Here is an 18,967-nt window from a genome sequence, read left to right as displayed (position 1 = left end):
CAGAAAAAGAAGGTAAGAGTGGTAACAGAGAAATGAGTACTCAGAAGTTGTTTTTTAAATACCTGCTTTGTCTTACTAGAGCCTAAATGGTACTTCCAGGTAGTTAAAAGAAAAATAGAGTCACTTTTAAAATTATCTATAACTCTACAATAAGCTACCATACCTTTCAAAATCAAGTTTAGACTAAAAAAAAAAGGCTCAGAAAATAGTGTTTTAAAATTACTCTAAACAAGAACAAAGAATCTGGCTAATGTTTTAACTTTGCCCATAATCTTGCCATTACTTCCTTAACTCTCTAATGACCAAGGAAAGACTTTTCCTAGCATAGCTTCCTGAAGGTGCAGTGCATTCCATAATTCTGGAATAAAACATGAGCCTACAAAGGTTTCATTGTAAGCCGTGTAAACACATCATCTTTGAGTTCCCAATAGCAAAAGGAAATAACTGTTTAACCAGTCTCCATCTGGGCCCCTTTGCTCTTCTTGTCCTGATTCTTCTTCTTCTTGTGCTAATTCTTGTTCCACAGCTAACAACTCAGCTGATGTTCTTGCAAGTAAGGCTGACACTGCATCCTGGAGAATGTAAAGCATATGGCAATTAACATAATATACTTGAAAAAATGACTTAAAAACTCATCAGATGGGAATTTACACTTCTATCTGTAAAGACGACTCAACTCTCCTGCTGAAAACAAATATGAAAGCTGAATAAAATAGAACCCAAAACAAGCAAAACCTCTCAGATGTTTTAAAGCAATGAAGAGCAACAAAGGCAATCAGGACTAGAGGGCCAAGATCCCAGGTAGAACAGAAATATAATAAGGTGAGCCATTGCCACTCTTTTCCCTTAGCGTATTTGTCAATTCTAGTGGTGAGGTACATGGGCTAAACAGACTGTGGCTGCCTAGAACAGTGGCAGTGTCAGTAGGATATGAAGACTAAAATTGAGTTCAGGACTACCAAGGCAGTCAACTCACAAGAGGTTAGAGAAAATGAACTGTAAAGTGAGCTCAATATTCTACATGATATTCCTGTCATGGCATTTGCCATTCCTAAGCTGCCTATATGCAGAGCAAGAAGCTGAGAAACAAAGCAAAAAAAAAAAAAAAAAAAAAAAAAAAAAACAGCTGCTATCAGGCTAAAATAGTAAGCAGATATTTCCATTGTCCCATTCAGTCTTATGGAGAGTAAAACTGGAATTCCCGTCCCCACATGATTCAGGTAAGCTACCCATATTGTCATTTGCCTTTCAGAAGAATAGAAAATCCTCTCTGGAGGAAGATATCAGTTATTCTCATATGTAACATCCAGTATTTCATTAGGACCTAAAGAGTGAAAGTCAAGAAAAACAATAGCTAAATAAGGCAGACCCACAGATGATCCATACACTACAGGCATTGAGAGAAAAATTTAAGTTTTTATGAATAATATGCTAAAATAACTGAATGAAATGATAAAGAATTTCAGTGGTATAAACAAAAAGAAAATCACATTAGCATATCAGAGTGAAACTGCTGAAAAATCAAAGAAAAAGAAGAATCTTACAAGCAGTAAAAGAAATGATGCTCAGAGAATACTACAAACACCTCTACGCAAATAAACTAGAAAATCTAGAAGAAATGGATAAATTCCTCGACACATACACTCTCCCAAGACTAAACCAGGAAGAAGTTGAATCTCTCAATAGACCAATAACAGGATCTGAAATTGTGGCAATAATCAATAGCTTACCAACCAAAAAGAGTCCAGGACCAGATGGATTCACAGCCGAAATCTACCAGAAGTACAAGGAGGAACTGGTACCAATCCTTCTGAAACTATTCCAATCAATAGAAAAAGAGGGAATCCTCCCTAACTCATTTTATGAGGCCAGCATCATTCTGATACCAAAGCCAGGCAGAGACACAACAAAAAAAGAGAATTTTAGACCAATATCCTTGATGAACATTGATGCAAAAATCCTCAATAAAATACTGGCAAAACGAATCCAGCAGCACATCAAAAAGCTTATCCACCATGATCAAGTGGGCTTCATCCCTGGGATGCAAGGCTGGTTCAATATACGCAAATCAATAAATGTAATCCAGCATATAAACAGAGCCAAAGACAAAAACCACATGATTATCTCAATAGATGCAGAAAAAGCCTTTGACAAAATTCAACAACTCTTCATGCTAAAAACTCTCAATAAATTAGGTATTGATGGGACATATTTCAAAATAAGAGCTATCTATGACAAACCCACAGCCAATATCATACTGAATGGGCAAAAACTGGAAGCATTCCCTTTGAAAACTGGCACAAGACAGGGATGCCCTCTCTCACCACTCCTATTCAACATAGTGTTGGAAGTTCTGGCCAGGGCAATTAGGCAGGAGAAGGAAACAAAGGGTATTCAATTAGGAAAAGAGGAAGTCAAATTGTCCCTGTTTGCAGACGACATGATTGTATATCTAGAAAACCCCATTGTCTCAGCCCAAAATCTCCTTAAGCTGATAAGCAACTTCAGCAAAGTCTCAGGATACAAAATCAATGTACAAAAATCACAAGCATTCTTATACACCAACAACAGACAAACAGAGAGCCAAATCATGAGTGAACTCCCATTCACAATTGCTTCAAACAGAATAAAATACCTAGGAATCCAACTTACAAGGGATGTGAAGGACCTCTTCAAGGAGAACTACAAACCACTGGTCAAGGAAACAAAAGAGGATACAAACAAATGGAAGAACATTCCATGCTCATGGGTAGGAAGAATCAATATCGTGAAAATGGCCATACTGCCCAAGGTAATTTACAGATTCAATGCCATCCCCATCAAGCTACCAATGCCTTTCTTCACAGAATTTGAAAAAACTACTTTAAAGTTCATATGGAACCAAAAAAGAGCCCGCATCACCAAGTCAATCCTAAGCCAAAAGAACAAAGCTGGAGGCATCACACTACCTGACTTCAAACTATACTACAAGGCTACAGTAACCAAAACAGCATGGTACTGGTACCAAAACAGAGATATAGATCAATGGAACAGAACAGAGCCCTCAGAAATAACACCACATATCTACAACTATCTGATCTTTGACAAACCTGAGAAAAACAAGAAATGGGGAAAGGATTCCCTATTTAATAAATGGTGCTGGGAAAACTGGCTAGCCATATGTAGAAAGCTGAAACTGGATCCCTTCCTTACACCTTATACAAAAATCAATTCAAGATGGATTAAAGACTTAAATGTTAGACCTAAAACCATAAAAACCCTAGAAGAAAACCTAGGCATTACCATTCAGGACATAGGCATGGGCAAGGACTTCATGTCTAAAACACCAAAAGCAATGGCAACAAAAGCCAAAATTGACAAATGGGATCTAATTAAACTAAAGAGCTTCTGCACAGCAAAAGAAACTACCATCAGAGTGAACAGGCAACCTACAAAATGGGAGAAAATTTTTGCAACCTACTCATCTGACAAAGGGCTAATATCCAGAATCTACAATGAACTCAAACAAATTTACAAGAAAAAAACAACCCCATCAAAAAGTGGGCGAAGGACATGAACAGATACTTCTCAAAAGAAGACATTTATGCAGCCAAAAAACACATGAAAAAATGCTCACCATCACTGGCCAACAGAGAAATGCAAATCAAAACCACAATGAGATACCATCTCACACCGGTTAGAATGGCAATCATTAAAAAGTCAGGAAACTACAGGTGCTGGAGAGGATGTGGAGAAATAGGAACATTTTTACACTGTTGGTGGGACTGTAAACTAGTTCAACCATTGTGGAAGTCAGTGTGGTGATTCCTCAGGGATCTAGAACTGGAAATACCATTTGACCCAGCCATCCCATTACTGGGTATATACCCAAAGGACTATAAATCATGCTGCTGTAAAGACACATGCACACGTATGTTTATTGCGGCACTATTCACAATAGCAAAGACTTGGAACCAACCCAAATGTCCAACAATGATAGACTGGATTAAGAAAATGTGGCACATACACACTATGGAATACTACGCAGCCATAAAAAATGATAAGTTCATGTCCTTTGTAGGGACATGGATGAAATTGGAAATCATCATTCTCAGTAAACTATCACAAGAACAAAAAACCAAACACCGCATATTCTCACTCATAGGTGGGAATTGAACAATGAGATCACATGGACACAGGAAGGGGAATATCACACTCTGGGGACTGTTGTGGGGAGGGGGGAGGGAGGAGGGATAGCACTGGGAGATATACCTAATGCTAGATGACGAGTTAGTGGGTGCAGCGCACCAGCATGGCACATGTATACATATGTAACTAACCTGCACAATGTGCACATGTACTCTAAAACTTAAAGTATAATAATAATAATAATAATAAAAAAGAAATGATGCTGTATGAACTAACAATTAAGTTGTCCTCCAAAAGCTCAACAGAATCAATGGAAGCTAGATGACAATAAAATGGTATTTTTAATACGTTCAAAGAAATAACGGCAGACCTAGAATTCTGAATATGCAGCAAAAAAACTATCCTTCACAAATGAAGTTGAAATAGATAACAGGTCTATACTAAAAGAAATATTAAAGGGAATTCTTTGAGCAGAAGCAAAATGTCTCAAATGGAAGCACAATAATGCAGAAGGAAATAAAATATAACAAAAGGGTAAAAACGTGAGGAAATCTGAATGAATACTAACTGTCAATGAAACAATAATAATATCTTGTGAGATTCAAAATATATGACAATAATAGCAGAGAAGGAGGAAAGGGAATAAAATGGAGTTAAAGTCTTTGAAAATCTTTGCATTGTCTGGGAAAAAGTAAAGGAATTCATGGTAGTTTTTAATAAGTTAAGAACTCATGCTATAATCTCCAGGGAAACTGCAAAAAATAAAAGACTGCAGATCTAGTAGAGAGGAAAATGAAAATTTAAAAATAATTCAAAACAAGGAAGAAAAAGAATAAAGATGGAATTAAAAGAAAACAAATAGGAAGATAATAGGATCAAACCCAAATATATCAATAATAGCATTAAAAGTAAATGAGCTAAATATTTCAATTAAAAGATGAAGATTTTAAGACTGGATAATGAATCAAAACCAACTACATACTGCTTATAAGTAGAATACTTTAAATATAATATCTCAGAAAGGTTGAAAGTAAAAGGATGAAAAAAGATAAATCATGCAAACACTAACCCAAAAAGGCTGATATGTAGCTTTACTAACACCAGACAAAGTAGATTTTAAAACAAGAGGTATTGCTAGCAATAAAAAGGAACATTTCATAATGATAAAAGGTTCAGTTGAACAGAAAGATGCAATGCAATGCTAAAGGTAAATGCTAAATTTACTTTACCTAATAACAGACTCAAAAAGCAATACTTCTAAGTCTAAATAGACTGAAGTACAGAGATAGAATCTGTAAACAAAAAATTCCACACACAAAAAAGTACAGGACTGGATGGCTTCACTTGTGAATTCTATGAAACGTTTACAGAAGAATTAATACAAATTATTCTCAAACTCTTCCAGAAGGTAGAATGCTTTCTAACTCATACTATGAGGCCAGAATTAGCGTGATAAAAACCAAAGCTATCACAAGAATACTATGAATACAGACACGAAAATCCTGAATGGAATACTAGCAAACTGAGTCCAACAACATACAAAGGATCTACACTATGACCAAGTGAGATTTATCCTAGGAATGCAGGGTTGGTTTAATACTTGAAAATCAATCAATAAATTATATCAATTGAATAAAGAACAAAAACCACATGACCATCTCAACAGATGCAACAAAGGCATTTTACAAATCCAACGGCCTTTAATGATGAAAAGCAGTCAACAAACTTGGAAAAGAAGAGCTTTTCCTTATTCTGATAAAGGACATCTATGAAAAAGCCACAGCCAAATTCATACTTAATGGTGAAAGGCTGAAAGCTTTTCCACTAAGATCAGGACGAAGACAAGGATGTCTGCTCTTACTACTTCTTTCAATATTGTCTGGGAAGTTCTAGCCAATCACCTCTATTTGCAAACAATATGATCTTATAGAAAATCTAATGGAATCCACTAAAAAAACTATTAGAATTAATAAATGAGTTCAGTAAGGTTGCAGGATACAAGATAAACAAAATCAACTGTGCAACAAACACTTAAAAATGCAACTGAGAAAACAGTTCCACAGTGGCTGGAGAGAGTAGGGAGGGTGAGGAGGAAAAGGGAAAGGTTATTCAACAGGAACATCAAGTTACAGTTAGAGAAGCAGAATAAGTTCTGCTGTTCTAATGCCCAGTAAGGTGACTGTAATTAACAACATTGTATTACATACTTCAAAACAGCTACAAGAAAGGATTTTGAATAGTCTCATCACAAGAAATGATAAATGTTTCAGGTGATGGATTTGTTAATTTACCCTGATTTGATCATTATATAATGAATACATGTACTGAAACATCACACTGTTTCAGTGGGTCCTCAAACTTTGTTTTAAATGATTAAAACATTTAAATGATTAAATATCTGATATAACTTATTGATTTTCAAGTGTTAAACCAACCTTGCATTCCTAGGATAAATCTCACTTGGTCATAGTATAGATCTTTTTCATGTTGTTGTATGGGGCCATGATGAACAAAACTTTTAAAAGCCCAGTTCCATTCACAATAGCACCAGAAACAATAAAATACTTAGAAATAAGTTTAACAAAAGAAGTCGCATACTGATCCTTTTGTAGTTCCTAAGTGTGATGATTAGGTTTTCATGCTCATGTGTGACATGTGCCTCCTTCAAATCTCATTAGGACATCAGCACATTACCCATCTGACATAAAAATAAAAAAAGAAAAATGAAAGAAATGCAAACTTTGACTCTGAAAACTATGAAATATTATTGAAAGAAATTAAAGACCTAAATAAATGGAAATACGTCCTATGTTCATGGATCAGAAGACTTAGAACTGTTATGATGACAGTATCTTCCAAACTGACCTACAGGTCCAATTCTACCCCCATGAAAATCTTGGCTATCTTTTTTTGCAGAAATTAGTAAACTGATACTAAAACTCTTGTGGAAATGCAAGGGACTCTGAATAGCCAAAATAATCTTTAAAAAGAAAAACAAAGTTGGAAGAACCACACTTCCTGATCTCAAAATGACGACAAAGCTATAGTAATCAAAGCAGTGCGGTACTAGCTTAAGTACAGACATGTGGATTAATGAACAGGATTGAGAGTCCAGAAATATAAACCCTCACACTTGATTTTCAACAAGGGTGCCAAGATAATTCAAGGTGAAAGAACAGTTTTTGCAATAAATGGTGCTGGGACAACTGCATATCCACATACAAAAAGATGAAACTGGATCCACGTTAACAACTCAAATGAATCAGAGACCTAAATATAAGACTTTAAAACTGTTAGAAAAAGACCCAGGAATAAATATTTGTGATATTAGTTTAGGCAAAGCAGTCTTAGCTATGATACCAAAAGCACAAGGATTTTTGAAAAATGGATAAACTGGACTTTTAGGAAAATTAAAAACTTTTGTGCTGTAAATAAAACCATCAAGAAAGTGAGAAGACAATCCACAGAATAAGAGAAAATATCTGCAAATTATTTATCTGATAAGGGGTTTGCATCAAGAATAGGTAAGGAACTCTTATAACTCAATAATAAAAAAATAAACAGGCTGGGTGCAGTGGCTCACGCCTGTAATCCCAGCACTTTGGGAGGCAAGGTGGGCAGATCACCTGAGGTCAGGAGTTCGAGACCAGCCTGACCAACATGGAGAAACCCCGTCTCTACTAAAAATACAAAATTAGCTGGGCATGGTGGTGCATGCCTGTAATCCCAGCTACTCGGGAGGCTGAGGCAGGAGAATCACTTGAACCTGGGAGGGGGAGGTTGTGGTTAGCCGAGATTGTGCCATTGTACTCCAGCCTGGGCAATAAGAAGAAAACTCCGTCTCAAAAGAAAATAATGATAATAAATTAAAAATAAATAAATAACATCTTTTAAAAATAGACAAAGAATGTGAAAAGACATTTCTCAAAAAAAAAATATACTAATGGCCAATAAGGCTGTGATGCTCACCATCACTAGTCATTAGGGAAATGTCAATCAAAGCCACAGTGAAACACCACTTCACACCCACAAGAATGGCCAGAATCAGAAAGACAGATAACACATGGCAAGGGAGAAACTGGAACCCTCACACACTGCTGATGGGAATGCAAAATGGTGCAAACACCTAGGAACAGTTTGGCTGTTCCTCAAAATATTAAACACAAAGTTACTATACAACCTAACAGTTCTACTCATAGGTACCTACCCAGGAGAAATGAAAACATATGTCCACAAAAACACTTGTATACAAATGTTCATAGCTGCATTTTTCATAATAGCCAAAAAGTGGAAACAACCCAAATGCCCATCAGCTGATGGATAGATAAAATGTGGTACATCCACAATAGAATATTATGTGTGAATAAAAAGGAATAAAATACTAATACTGCAACACCATGGAGGTAACTTGAAAATATTATGCTAAGTGAAAGATGCCACAAAAGAACAAATATTGTATTATTGCACTTACATGAAATGTCCAGAAGAAGCAAATTTAGAGACAGGGATGAGTGGTTACCTTGTAGCAGAGATTAGTGGTTGCCTTGGGGAAAGAGGTTAGGGAGAACTGGGAGTCTCTGCTCGTGCACACAGGGCTTCTTTGGCGATGATGACAATGTTCTAATATTAGACTGTAAAGTTGGTTGCACACACAACTCTGTGAATATCCTAAAAACCACTGGGTTGGGTGCTTCAAATGGATAAACTGTCACACTTTAAATGGGTGAAATGTATGATGTATGAATTATATTGTAATAAAGCTATTTTTAAGAACTTACATAGAGTGTGACCATTGTAAAAGCATTCTTAAGGATAAAACATCATATTTTGCCATCTTGTATGTGTTGTTCAGCGTCTATCACAAGCCTGGGCATGTAATCTAAAATGTACCGTTATGTTTGTTTCCCTTTCACCACCCACTACAGTGTCTACTATAGTTTCTCACACACAGTAGATGATCCACAAAACACTGTTGTTTAATTATCTGACTTCTGCTTAGGAAATGCCTTCCTCATAATCTAAAACAAACTTGAACTCAATAACAATATCCACAAATGCCAAATTCATGAACGGCCTCACAAAAGGCCCCTTTGTAAATTTTTTGAAGTACTACATTGAAGTATGGTTGCTGGCTACAACCTAACCCCCATTTTTTTGAGACAGGGTCTCTTTCTGTCATCCAGGCTGGAGTGCAGTGGCATGATCATGGCTCACTGCAACTTCAACTTCTGAGGGTCAATCGATCCACCCACCTCAGTCTCCCCAGGAGCAAGGACTTCAGGCGTGCACCACTGCACCCAGTTAATTTTTTTGTTATTTTTGTAGAGACAGGGTCTTGCTATGTTGCCCATGCTGGTCTTGAACTCCTGAGCAAAAGCAATTCGCCTGCCTCAGCTTCCCAAAGTGCTGGGATTACAGGCCTGAGCCACCATGCCTGGCCTTCACAAAACTATTTAATAGAAAATACTTATGGCTATTGATGTTACAAATGAAAAGCTAACACACTGTTTTGACTTCATAATTTCAAATCTGCAAAATATAAAAGGGCCAAATGTATAACCTGACAGTGGAATCAAACAATGTGAACACAATGCATGAAAAGTATATATTTAAATTAAAAGGTTTTTTCCATCATCACTTAAAACCAGTGAAGCCCCTATGTCAGTTTATTTTTACAAGGAAGTGTGAGCAGAAAAGAGTGCTCCTTTTATAAACCATATTTGAAACAAAGCTGGAAATTAACTTTCTTTTTTTTTAGGAAGCTGGGAAAATCAAAGTTGTGAAAGGAGAAAAGGAAGGACAGTGAAAGTGATAAAAGCATGTTGGTCTCGTAGCATTCCATATTTCGTATTACTTTCATATATGTATTTCATATATGTATTTCACATTACTTTCATATTATACTGTAATTTTGACTCACCAAGTCTATAGAATCTACTAACGGCTGGTTTGGTTGAAATACAGAGTCCTCATTTTCTTCATTCTTTTTGCAAGGCATTTGCTTGGAAGGAAGCAAGTTATACCATAGAGTGAAAACCTCACTGGAAAATGGTAAATCTGCCAGGCTGATCTGAGTTCCAGCCTATGTAAGTGAAAGAAAACAAAGAAAAAAAAATAAAGAAGAGAAAATAAAATGTTTACATTAGTATTTGTTCTGATACAATAAAGATTATTGAATGAGCTTGTTTTAGGGTAAAAAAAATGCAATTCTCCTGACATAAAGCATTGCTGGATTTTTTAAAACATGGGGATATGTTATATTTTCAGCTGTGACTACATAAGAAATAACCCCCAACCTAAAAGCTAATCCTGGGATTAGTTTGTGAGATACCATTTTGCAAAGACCTAATGACTAAGCATGCCTTTTATGTAAATGTGAAATTATTATTATTATTTTTGAGATGGAGTCTTGCTCTGCCTCCCAGGCTGGAGTGCAGTGGTGTGATCTCAGCTCACTGCAACCTCCACCTCCTGGGTTCAAGCGATTCTCCTACCTCAGCCTCCTGAATAGCTGGGATTACAGGTGCGCACCACAACACCCAGCTAATTTTTGTATTTTTAGTAGAGACAGGGTTTCACCATGTTGGCCAGGCTGGTCTCGAACTCCTGACCTCAGGTGATCTGCCTACCTCGGCCTCCCAAAGTGCTAGGATTACAGGCATGACCCACCACACCCGGCCTCATAGTACTTCTTATAATATGCTGTAAAGGTGACTTACTCACAAACAACCCATTATCCACTGAAAAAAAAAATAAAAACTCCACTTTGGTTCTTGAATAAGACATCAGAAAGCAACAGTTTTCTTTAGATACATAAGTTAGTAGAATGGCAAAAAAAGTAAAGGATAAAGGCTTTCATATTCCACCAAACCACACATAGACAAAATCTAAATTCAATTACACTCTTCTTTAAGGCTATCAATTAACATATTTATGAACTTTGTGGGAGCCTCTGACATCTATTATACTAAATATGACATCTATGATACTAAAGCCTTTCTGATAGCCTAACGAGTCTGTTAGCTCTGCTTCTTTCTAACTTTATTGTCAGACAATATCATCAGATATTTTTTTCAAGTAAAGAAAACAAGAAGAAAAATTAAGAAGAAACCTACCCCTCTTAAACTTTGTTCATCATGAAACATGTGTTTCTGTGCTTCCCACTGGACTGCAGAGAAAAGCTCAATTGGAGACTCACATTGTTTTCTGAACACATGGCACATCTCTAGATGCCTGCATTTGAATACTTATATAACTTTACTGGGACGTAATGGTTTTCTGGTTATTACGCACAAAGTGTATTAAACTCACAATTAGTTAACTGTGAAGTCTTCTGCTGTAGCATTTAAATATCATATTGCTTTAAACAGTAACATCACATCTTCCCGAAAGCTCCAATACTGTGGTGGAGGAGAATGAAGTGAATAAGGGTACTATATAGTACTCAGTGGTCTTGCTTAATTTTAATTTGTAATAGTGAATTATGTGGGGATATCTTTTTGATATCTGGATTCATCGCTTACTAGTTGTATGACCGTTGAATATATTACCTCTCTAAGCAGCTCCTTATCTGAAAATAGTGGATAATCATCCATTTCATAACCAATCTTTCATCAGGTTGTCATGAGGATTAAATGAGATAATATATACACAGCAGTCACGCAAAGCTTGGCATTGGTACTGGGAGTGGTAAGCACACTCCATGAGTGATAGCTGTCACAAAGGTAAAGTTCTTCCGTGGTGAAAAGGTAGAAATAGAAAGCAACTTTTATAGAAAATCACAATTTATAAGCAGATTTTAAAGGTCTGGAATAAGAGAATAAACAGAAACCACTACTTCAGAAAAAAATGAACAAACACTAGATGTATCCCAAGATGTTGGGCAGGTCTGTAGTGATTTCTAGGGCTGGCAAAATAGCAACTACAAAATATATCCTCAGACCATCCAATCGTAAGTGTTATTTGGTAATGGGAATTATGAAGAATCCTACCAGGCATTCTTCCCTTCGGTGTTTACTGACAGAGCAAAGGTCTACCCTCAGTGTCTTCTGTTGTAAGGCTGTTTGGGAAATGGCGACTCTGAACACATCATTGAATAAAATGGATTCTGTGGGCGGATGAACTTTTGTGCGAAACAGACAGCTGACATCAGTTGAGGAAGGAAGAACGGCAACCCTAAAATATCTGCAAAGAACAAGAATAAAATGGATTTCATAGGTACTTTAATTATACCAGATTCACAGCTATCATTTGAAATTATCTGCAAAGAGAGAAAATGAGGGATCGTGGAGTTCAAGATTAATCTAAAGTGTTGCTGCCATCACGGGTCCGTGCTCAGCTGCATAGATGCTCTGTTCTTAACCCACCCGAGCTGACTACGCCCCTGAGCATGCAACGGCCCAGCCTCCACTCACCACGAGACTGCAGCAAAGGCACATGATAGGAAAGTGAAGAGGAAGAAAATCCGTAGGGCAGACGAATTTAACGTCCCACCTGCCCCATGGACAGCCAATTCCAAAATAAGTTATTTCTGAGCCTGGGAAGGTGGGAACACACTAAGTAGATACTGGTGACTTTATCTCACAGAATCCTCATCCTGAGTATTAAACAAGAGATGCTGATGATCACCTCCCAGGAATGGAATACATTATCCTACTAGAGAAAAAGAAAGGCTGAGTAGCATATTGTTAAGAAAATTTAAAACAGATGAAATAACAGTTCAAAAATATCACTGTCTAGCATCTCCAAATTCTGAGATACGACAAACTGTTTTAAGAGTCTCGTGCTTTGTAAAATTCAGAGGAAGAATTATAGAAAAACAATAACTTCTAATACTACTTTAAAGTGACTTTTCTGAGCACACATTGTATGAGGACCCACAATTCTTAGAAACAGCATGAGGTAACTTCCTTCAAATCCCAGGAAGAGAATACCGCTAAGTCTATCCCCTCCACCCCCATTTCCAGGCTTGTCTAATCTAGATTCTAAAACATGCCTTTCTCCGTTAGAAAACCTGTAATTCAAATGCAGAACTGAGGAATGTCATATTATTTTGTATTTCATATCAATATTAATTATGGAGATTCAGCAATGAAAACCTAGTGGGCCTGAAGCCCACTGCTGTTGATTAAAGAGCCTTACGAAGACACAGCTCACTGTCCCTGGGAGGCCGAAGATTCAGCAGAAGAAAATCTTTTCTGCTTGTCACAATTAATAATCAAAAAATAACTTTTGAGGTTGGGAAAAAAAAGAACAATTTTAAGAATATTTCATACTAGCTGTCATGTTTAGCAGTGTCATTATTTAGGCCAAGGCTTTTACATGTGGGTTTAAGGAAAGATTGCTATATATGTCAGGAAGGTTCGCACCAACTCAACAAGTGCCTGCATACAAGCTGGGGAGCCGAAGAGCAAATGTCTGCTCATTGGTTGGGCTGAGTATTTCACTGGTCCTACACTACGCAGGTATCACCATGCCTCCAGAAGGGACTTGGTGACATCCTATGAGGTAAGTGAGAATGACTGTGATTGGTTTAGTTGAAGTAGAGCATATTGCAGGTGCACCCTTACAGTGAGTTTAAAGAAGGTGTGTGTTCTTGGGGTATTCTGTAGTTTTCTCCTGAAGTTGTGCATTAGTTCTCACTGTTTGTTTCAGTCTCTGGTAGACTGGTCTTCTCCATGATTTGCTTTACTAAAAGGCCACCAATGGCATGCTCCAACATCACAGCTTATCTACTGGTAGGGAGAAGTCACAGTTTATATCAAGCCAGTCTTCCTGGACACCGCTGACTGGTGTTTTTCATCTCGCATTTGGGAAGCAGGCTCTCTGCGTTGATCTAGGCACTTCTATGTGATGCCTGCTCTCCTTACTGGTCTCACTAATGATGTGGACAGTCCACACCTTGATTCAGGAAGTTCTCTAAGCTCACCCTCCTCCTGGAATCCTATCCTACCTCCAGCTTTGATGCTTGGCAACACATTAAAATCTACTATCTTGGCTGGGCTTGGTGGCTCATGCCTGTAATCCCAGCACTTTGGGAGGCCAAGGTGGGAGAGCCCAAGGAGTTCAAGACCAGCCTGGGCAACCCAGTGAGACCCCATCTCTTAAAAAAAAAAAAAAGAAAGCCACTATCTCTATTCTTCTATTGTCAACTACATAATTTCTATCTAGTTCTTTTTCTCTTAGATCCAGTTTCTTCTTTCTGATGATTATTGCAATGTTAGGAGGTGAACTTACAAGCAACTCTGTAGGAAAAACATGCAGAACTCTTAAATTTATTCTATTAAAAGTCTTATCCTAAGGAATATACTCTATCATTAAGGAAAACATTCACCTGGCTGGGTATAGAGTCTTGGGGATCACCCCTCAACAGCTCTTTTTAAATTTCCAAAGCCTTGCACTGCATATTCAAAATATTATTAAGATCCACTTCTTACAGGAAGTTTCAATGCAGAGTGGACATGTATATTCCAGATTCTACGTCATAGTGCTAAGTCGAAGTCTGGATTCTTCCTGGTACTTTCCAGCCATGAGCCCTTCAGAGTCACTGAAACTCTGATGTCAGAAAATGTGAATGGTGGTGTCTAAGACTTCCAGACTTATTTGTCATGAGATCTTTAGGCTTATCTGTCAGGAAGCAAAAAGTCTCTAAGCAATGGACTGTGTAGCATTATGTCATCACTTTGTTGGGATTCTTGGTTTGATGAAGTGAAATAACTTTAAGAACTCACTGGTCACAGGGAAGTAAATGCTTGATGATAAAAACATACTCTTACATGTAGCATGATAAAATGTTTGACTGGCAATGTTGTACAGATACATAAAATTTAATCACTACATTTTAATGTAAAAGATTAGAAAATTCCTTAAACAACAGTAGTAACAATTACACAAAAACAAAAATTTTACCCATATTTCAATCAAATTCCAACACAGCATAAAACAGTGCTTCTGGTTACAAAAAAGAGATTAAATGTCTTGCCTTCTACTCTTAAAAAGAATCAGTTGAATTAAAACTCAATACGTCTTCCTCACATTTCCCTTCTCATCTTTATCTGCCATTCATTTAGACATGATCAGCCCTGCTATGTCTTTTCCGTATCTTCATTTTGATGAACTGCATGATTACAGTGTAAAATTCTCTTACATGGAAATGTTTAAGTTCCTCAATTTGATCTTCGCTGATTTTACTTACACTTTTGAAGTATGAGGTATCAAGAAGGCATGAAGGTTTCGGAGCTGTGCTATAATCACCATGAAACTTGAACTTTTTGCATTGTATCTGTCAAAAGAGAGGCTAAATGAAGTCAGGAATCACCACAGGCCACTTGCCCTGCACAGATGTCAGAACTGCTCCTTTCCCACGTACATTCCTTACCTGAGTCCTATCTGAACCTGGGCGGTCTCTACAATGGCTACGTCCTCTTCACTGTATGTGACATCTTCAATTTCACTAGGTCTATATGGACAGGGAGTAGATGAACAGTTAATTAATGGGGTTATCGATTGTTATGGTTAACAGTTTGCCACTTAGTGATTCTGAATGAAAATCCAAATTAACAGCACTCCTATGCCCTCCCAGTGGAACTGATCCCAGTGAAAGCTTACTGTTTCAGAGGCTCTTTTCAAGAAGAGCCCGCCTCTGGGCTTTAGGGCAAAGCCTCTCTGATGACTACTTTCCTTATTACTAGAAATATACCACACCCTTGAGACATTTCAGACTTTCAGAAATACACGTGAGAAGCTTCATGTGCCAAACAGGGTCTGGTGAATTCTTCCAACATTCCCACTAAATTCAAGGTTTTTAAATTCTAAAGAGGGTCAGTTGCCTCTGGGTACACCAATCTGTTTATCGATAATTTCCATGGCTAAGTCATTTTTGATATACTGAAATTTTCAGGCATACCACTTCTTTAACGGCTAAAGTCCTTACTAAGCCAAAGAGCGGACTAATGGTAGCAGTCCATTTACAGCATATAACCCACATCCACGGCGACGGAGATTCGCTGGAGCTAAAAGCACCCCTGCTGAATCCTTACTGTTTCACGAAAGCTTCATAGACCCCACTGTCTCCAGCCACAGACTCATCAGATACAGCAGCCGACACACAAGTGGTTTTCTCCCCAAGCAAGTGGATCACTCTTCTTTTTGGTAATGATTTTTCCACATCTATGGAGGGGAGGGTGAGAGCACTAATCAGAATGTCTTATTTGGAAAAGTTAAGTATTAAATACATACACAGTTTGGTCATGAGCAATCCAAAATAAGATTTCCTTCTGGGAGTCAAGGATGTTAATATTCAAATCTACAGATGTAAACAATTCAAGGCACTATGACTTATAAGATTCCTGGGACGCCAGTTTTTTCAGTCATTACTTGGAAGGGAATATGGTTTTTCTTTGTCCTGAAATATTTTAAGGGAAGGGATGAGTTACACAAATTCTCATTGGTCCTTAGTCTCTTTCTTTCAAGCATTCACTGCAGTGTTCATATATTCAGGAACAGGAAATGATCTATCTCCCTCAAGTGACATTTCTATCACAGAGAGAGCTTCTAGCTACTCAATGGATAAGTTTCCACCTCTTTTGGTCTCCCCTTCTCTCCACATGCCATATCCTACATCTCCTGTGCTACTGTTCTAACAGAAATAAAGAAAAAATGTCTTTGACTCACAGGAACTCCTCACCAGCCAATACCATTAAAAAACTTTTTGTGCTACTGAATCTTTAGTACCAATGACCACTTAACTTTTATCTCGAACTCATATTCATACACCAGCATCCTGCAGTGAGCAAGGAACATTCATTTAAGGCTGTGCTCTGTACTGTAATGAGCTGCAAGCCTGTGGTGCTCTTTCATCCTCCAGTGAGTGAGAGTGAGCGCAGGGATCTGTATTGGTATGCATTTTGGCCCCCTTCTGAGCAGTGACTTTACATCTTGTGAAGATGTTTAAGTTTTAAGGCTTCAGATTACAGGATTGATTGCTGCATTTTCCACTTTATTTCTGGCAGTGGGAATGCTTTTTCCTTGATGATGAAGTGCCTTCTCTCCGCCCACCCCCCTTTGTGAAGGGTGAAGGTGATGACATGATTTATTGATTACCCCCAGGAATAACCACAGCAGCCTGAAATTGACTTTGACAATGACAGTGACTGACTGCGGAAGGCCTTTGCAGTTATTCCAACGTGGTTGGTGTCATCCAGCAGGGACTGGCACTGGACAGCAAAGTTTACATAAAAGGGACTTGACTTTACCTGCCTAAGCCTCTAGAGCACTGAGGGAGATGACAAACATCCCTGATAGGGAGCCACCACCCCACATGCAGGGCAGACGTCCCCTGAAAAAAAGTGCTGGTGACCTGAAGAGAATTCATCTTTCCTTTTTTTGAGACAAGGTCTCACTCCTGTCGCCTAGGCTGGAGTGCAGTGGTGCAATCTCAGCTCGTCGCAGCCTTGACATCCTCCTGCCTCAGCCTCCTGGGACTACAGATGTCCACCACCATGCCCAGCTAATTTGTGAGAATTAGCCTTTATGGTTAAATATACGCTTTCACTTGTTTTCGGACATGCAACTGAATATTATCTGCAATCAAAGCTCTTGGATGTATTTTCTCTTAGGGTAACTTTTTAACAGCAGTTTTCTAATATATGCATTTAAAAAGTTAAAAACTGTTTCACAAAAGCTTCACAGATACTGTCTCCATGCACAAACTTTTCAGACACAGCAAGACCCAAGTGTCAGGAGCAAGGCATGGGCCAACCAGACACACTTGCAAGACAGGACTCCCAGACCTCAGGGTTACTGGGTGGGTGACAGACTTTAGGCAACTTTTTCCCTCATCACTCTCTCCCCTCTTCTCCAGCATCCAGCCTCACTTACTGCCCCTCCAAATTGACGGAACGTTAGAAGTGGTCACTAGATACCACTCCAAATACAGGAAGAGCAAAACTACCTTGAAAGGTCAAAAGATGTAAGTTCAAAGCACAGGAAGGAATGCTGGCACAGAACATTCCATTTTCTTCTCTTTCTTCTTCTCATAGCTTTCCATGGTTTACAGTAAGAACTGTGTTTAGCCAGAGTTTATTACTTATCATCATCACTGTCACAGAGTACTAATAATTATCATGAACTGTGTGCTGAGTGCCAGACACAGTTAAGTGCTTCACATGTTATCACTGCATTAATCCTTCAGCCTGACCCAAGGATTACTGTAGCAACCCCATTTTGCAGATAAGGAATCATAATCCTGAGAGATTGGGTAGTGTGCTTACCCAAACACATTGGTGACTAAAATGTGAGTGGAGGCTTGGCTGGTTCCAGGAGTGGTATGCACCCCCTAACACACACACACACACACGCACGCACGCACACACGCACACACACACACCGTACTCCTTCCCAGAAGCAGTGGTGAAGGCCCCACGCGGCTTTCTGTTTTGTTGGGGCCATTATGTACACACACCATTCCCCTGGTTATTTTCTTTGTGGTTATTTCCATAACCTGCTACTTGTAGGTTTGACATCTCCCCAGGAGGGGGCGCACAAACCACACAAATGTCTCATGGGCCCTCCCACAGGCCCAGGCCACTGACAGGGCACAGCACTTGGCTCTTCAGTATTTGAAACCGTAGAAACAAGGTGGATTTGTCAATGTCTTTACACATCTGAATTGGCCAATCAATTACTCAGAATTCTTAGGACCATACATACAAATAAAAATGCTTCTGGGAACAGGAAGAGAGCACTTCTAAAGAGCCCTGCCCTGTTTTGTGTGGTCAGTAAAACATGTAGCTATGAACAGGACAGCTATAGATGAGCACTGGGGCTTTTATTTCACATT

At 38.3% G+C, this 18,967-nt stretch overlaps 1 protein-coding gene and 1 non-coding gene across 2 annotated transcripts in view; one reads left to right on the top strand and one right to left on the bottom strand.

The window, feature by feature from the left end:
• WWC2 (WW and C2 domain containing 2) overlaps nucleotides 1-18,967 on the bottom strand; it is a 215,104-nt gene that overhangs the window by 33,474 nt on the left and 162,663 nt on the right. The window contains 7 exon segments of the mRNA XM_054683510.2: nucleotides 381-433; nucleotides 435-572; nucleotides 10,049-10,210; nucleotides 12,120-12,312; nucleotides 15,323-15,409; nucleotides 15,506-15,586; nucleotides 16,167-16,296. Coding sequence (XP_054539485.1) covers nucleotides 381-433; nucleotides 435-572; nucleotides 10,049-10,210; nucleotides 12,120-12,312; nucleotides 15,323-15,409; nucleotides 15,506-15,586; nucleotides 16,167-16,296 — 844 coding nt within the window.
• Nucleotides 6,729-6,832, top strand: LOC112209125 (small nucleolar RNA U13). The gene has a single exon (XR_002943792.1). It is a non-coding gene; the product is annotated as a small nucleolar RNA U13 (small nucleolar RNA).

Source organism: Pan troglodytes, chromosome 3 (assembly GCF_028858775.2).
Source record: "Pan troglodytes isolate AG18354 chromosome 3, NHGRI_mPanTro3-v2.0_pri, whole genome shotgun sequence".
Classification (NCBI taxonomy): Eukaryota; Metazoa; Chordata; class Mammalia; order Primates; family Hominidae; genus Pan; species Pan troglodytes.
The sequence above is the reverse complement of the archived record's forward strand: the minus strand, read 5'-3'. Positions and strand labels throughout refer to the sequence as shown.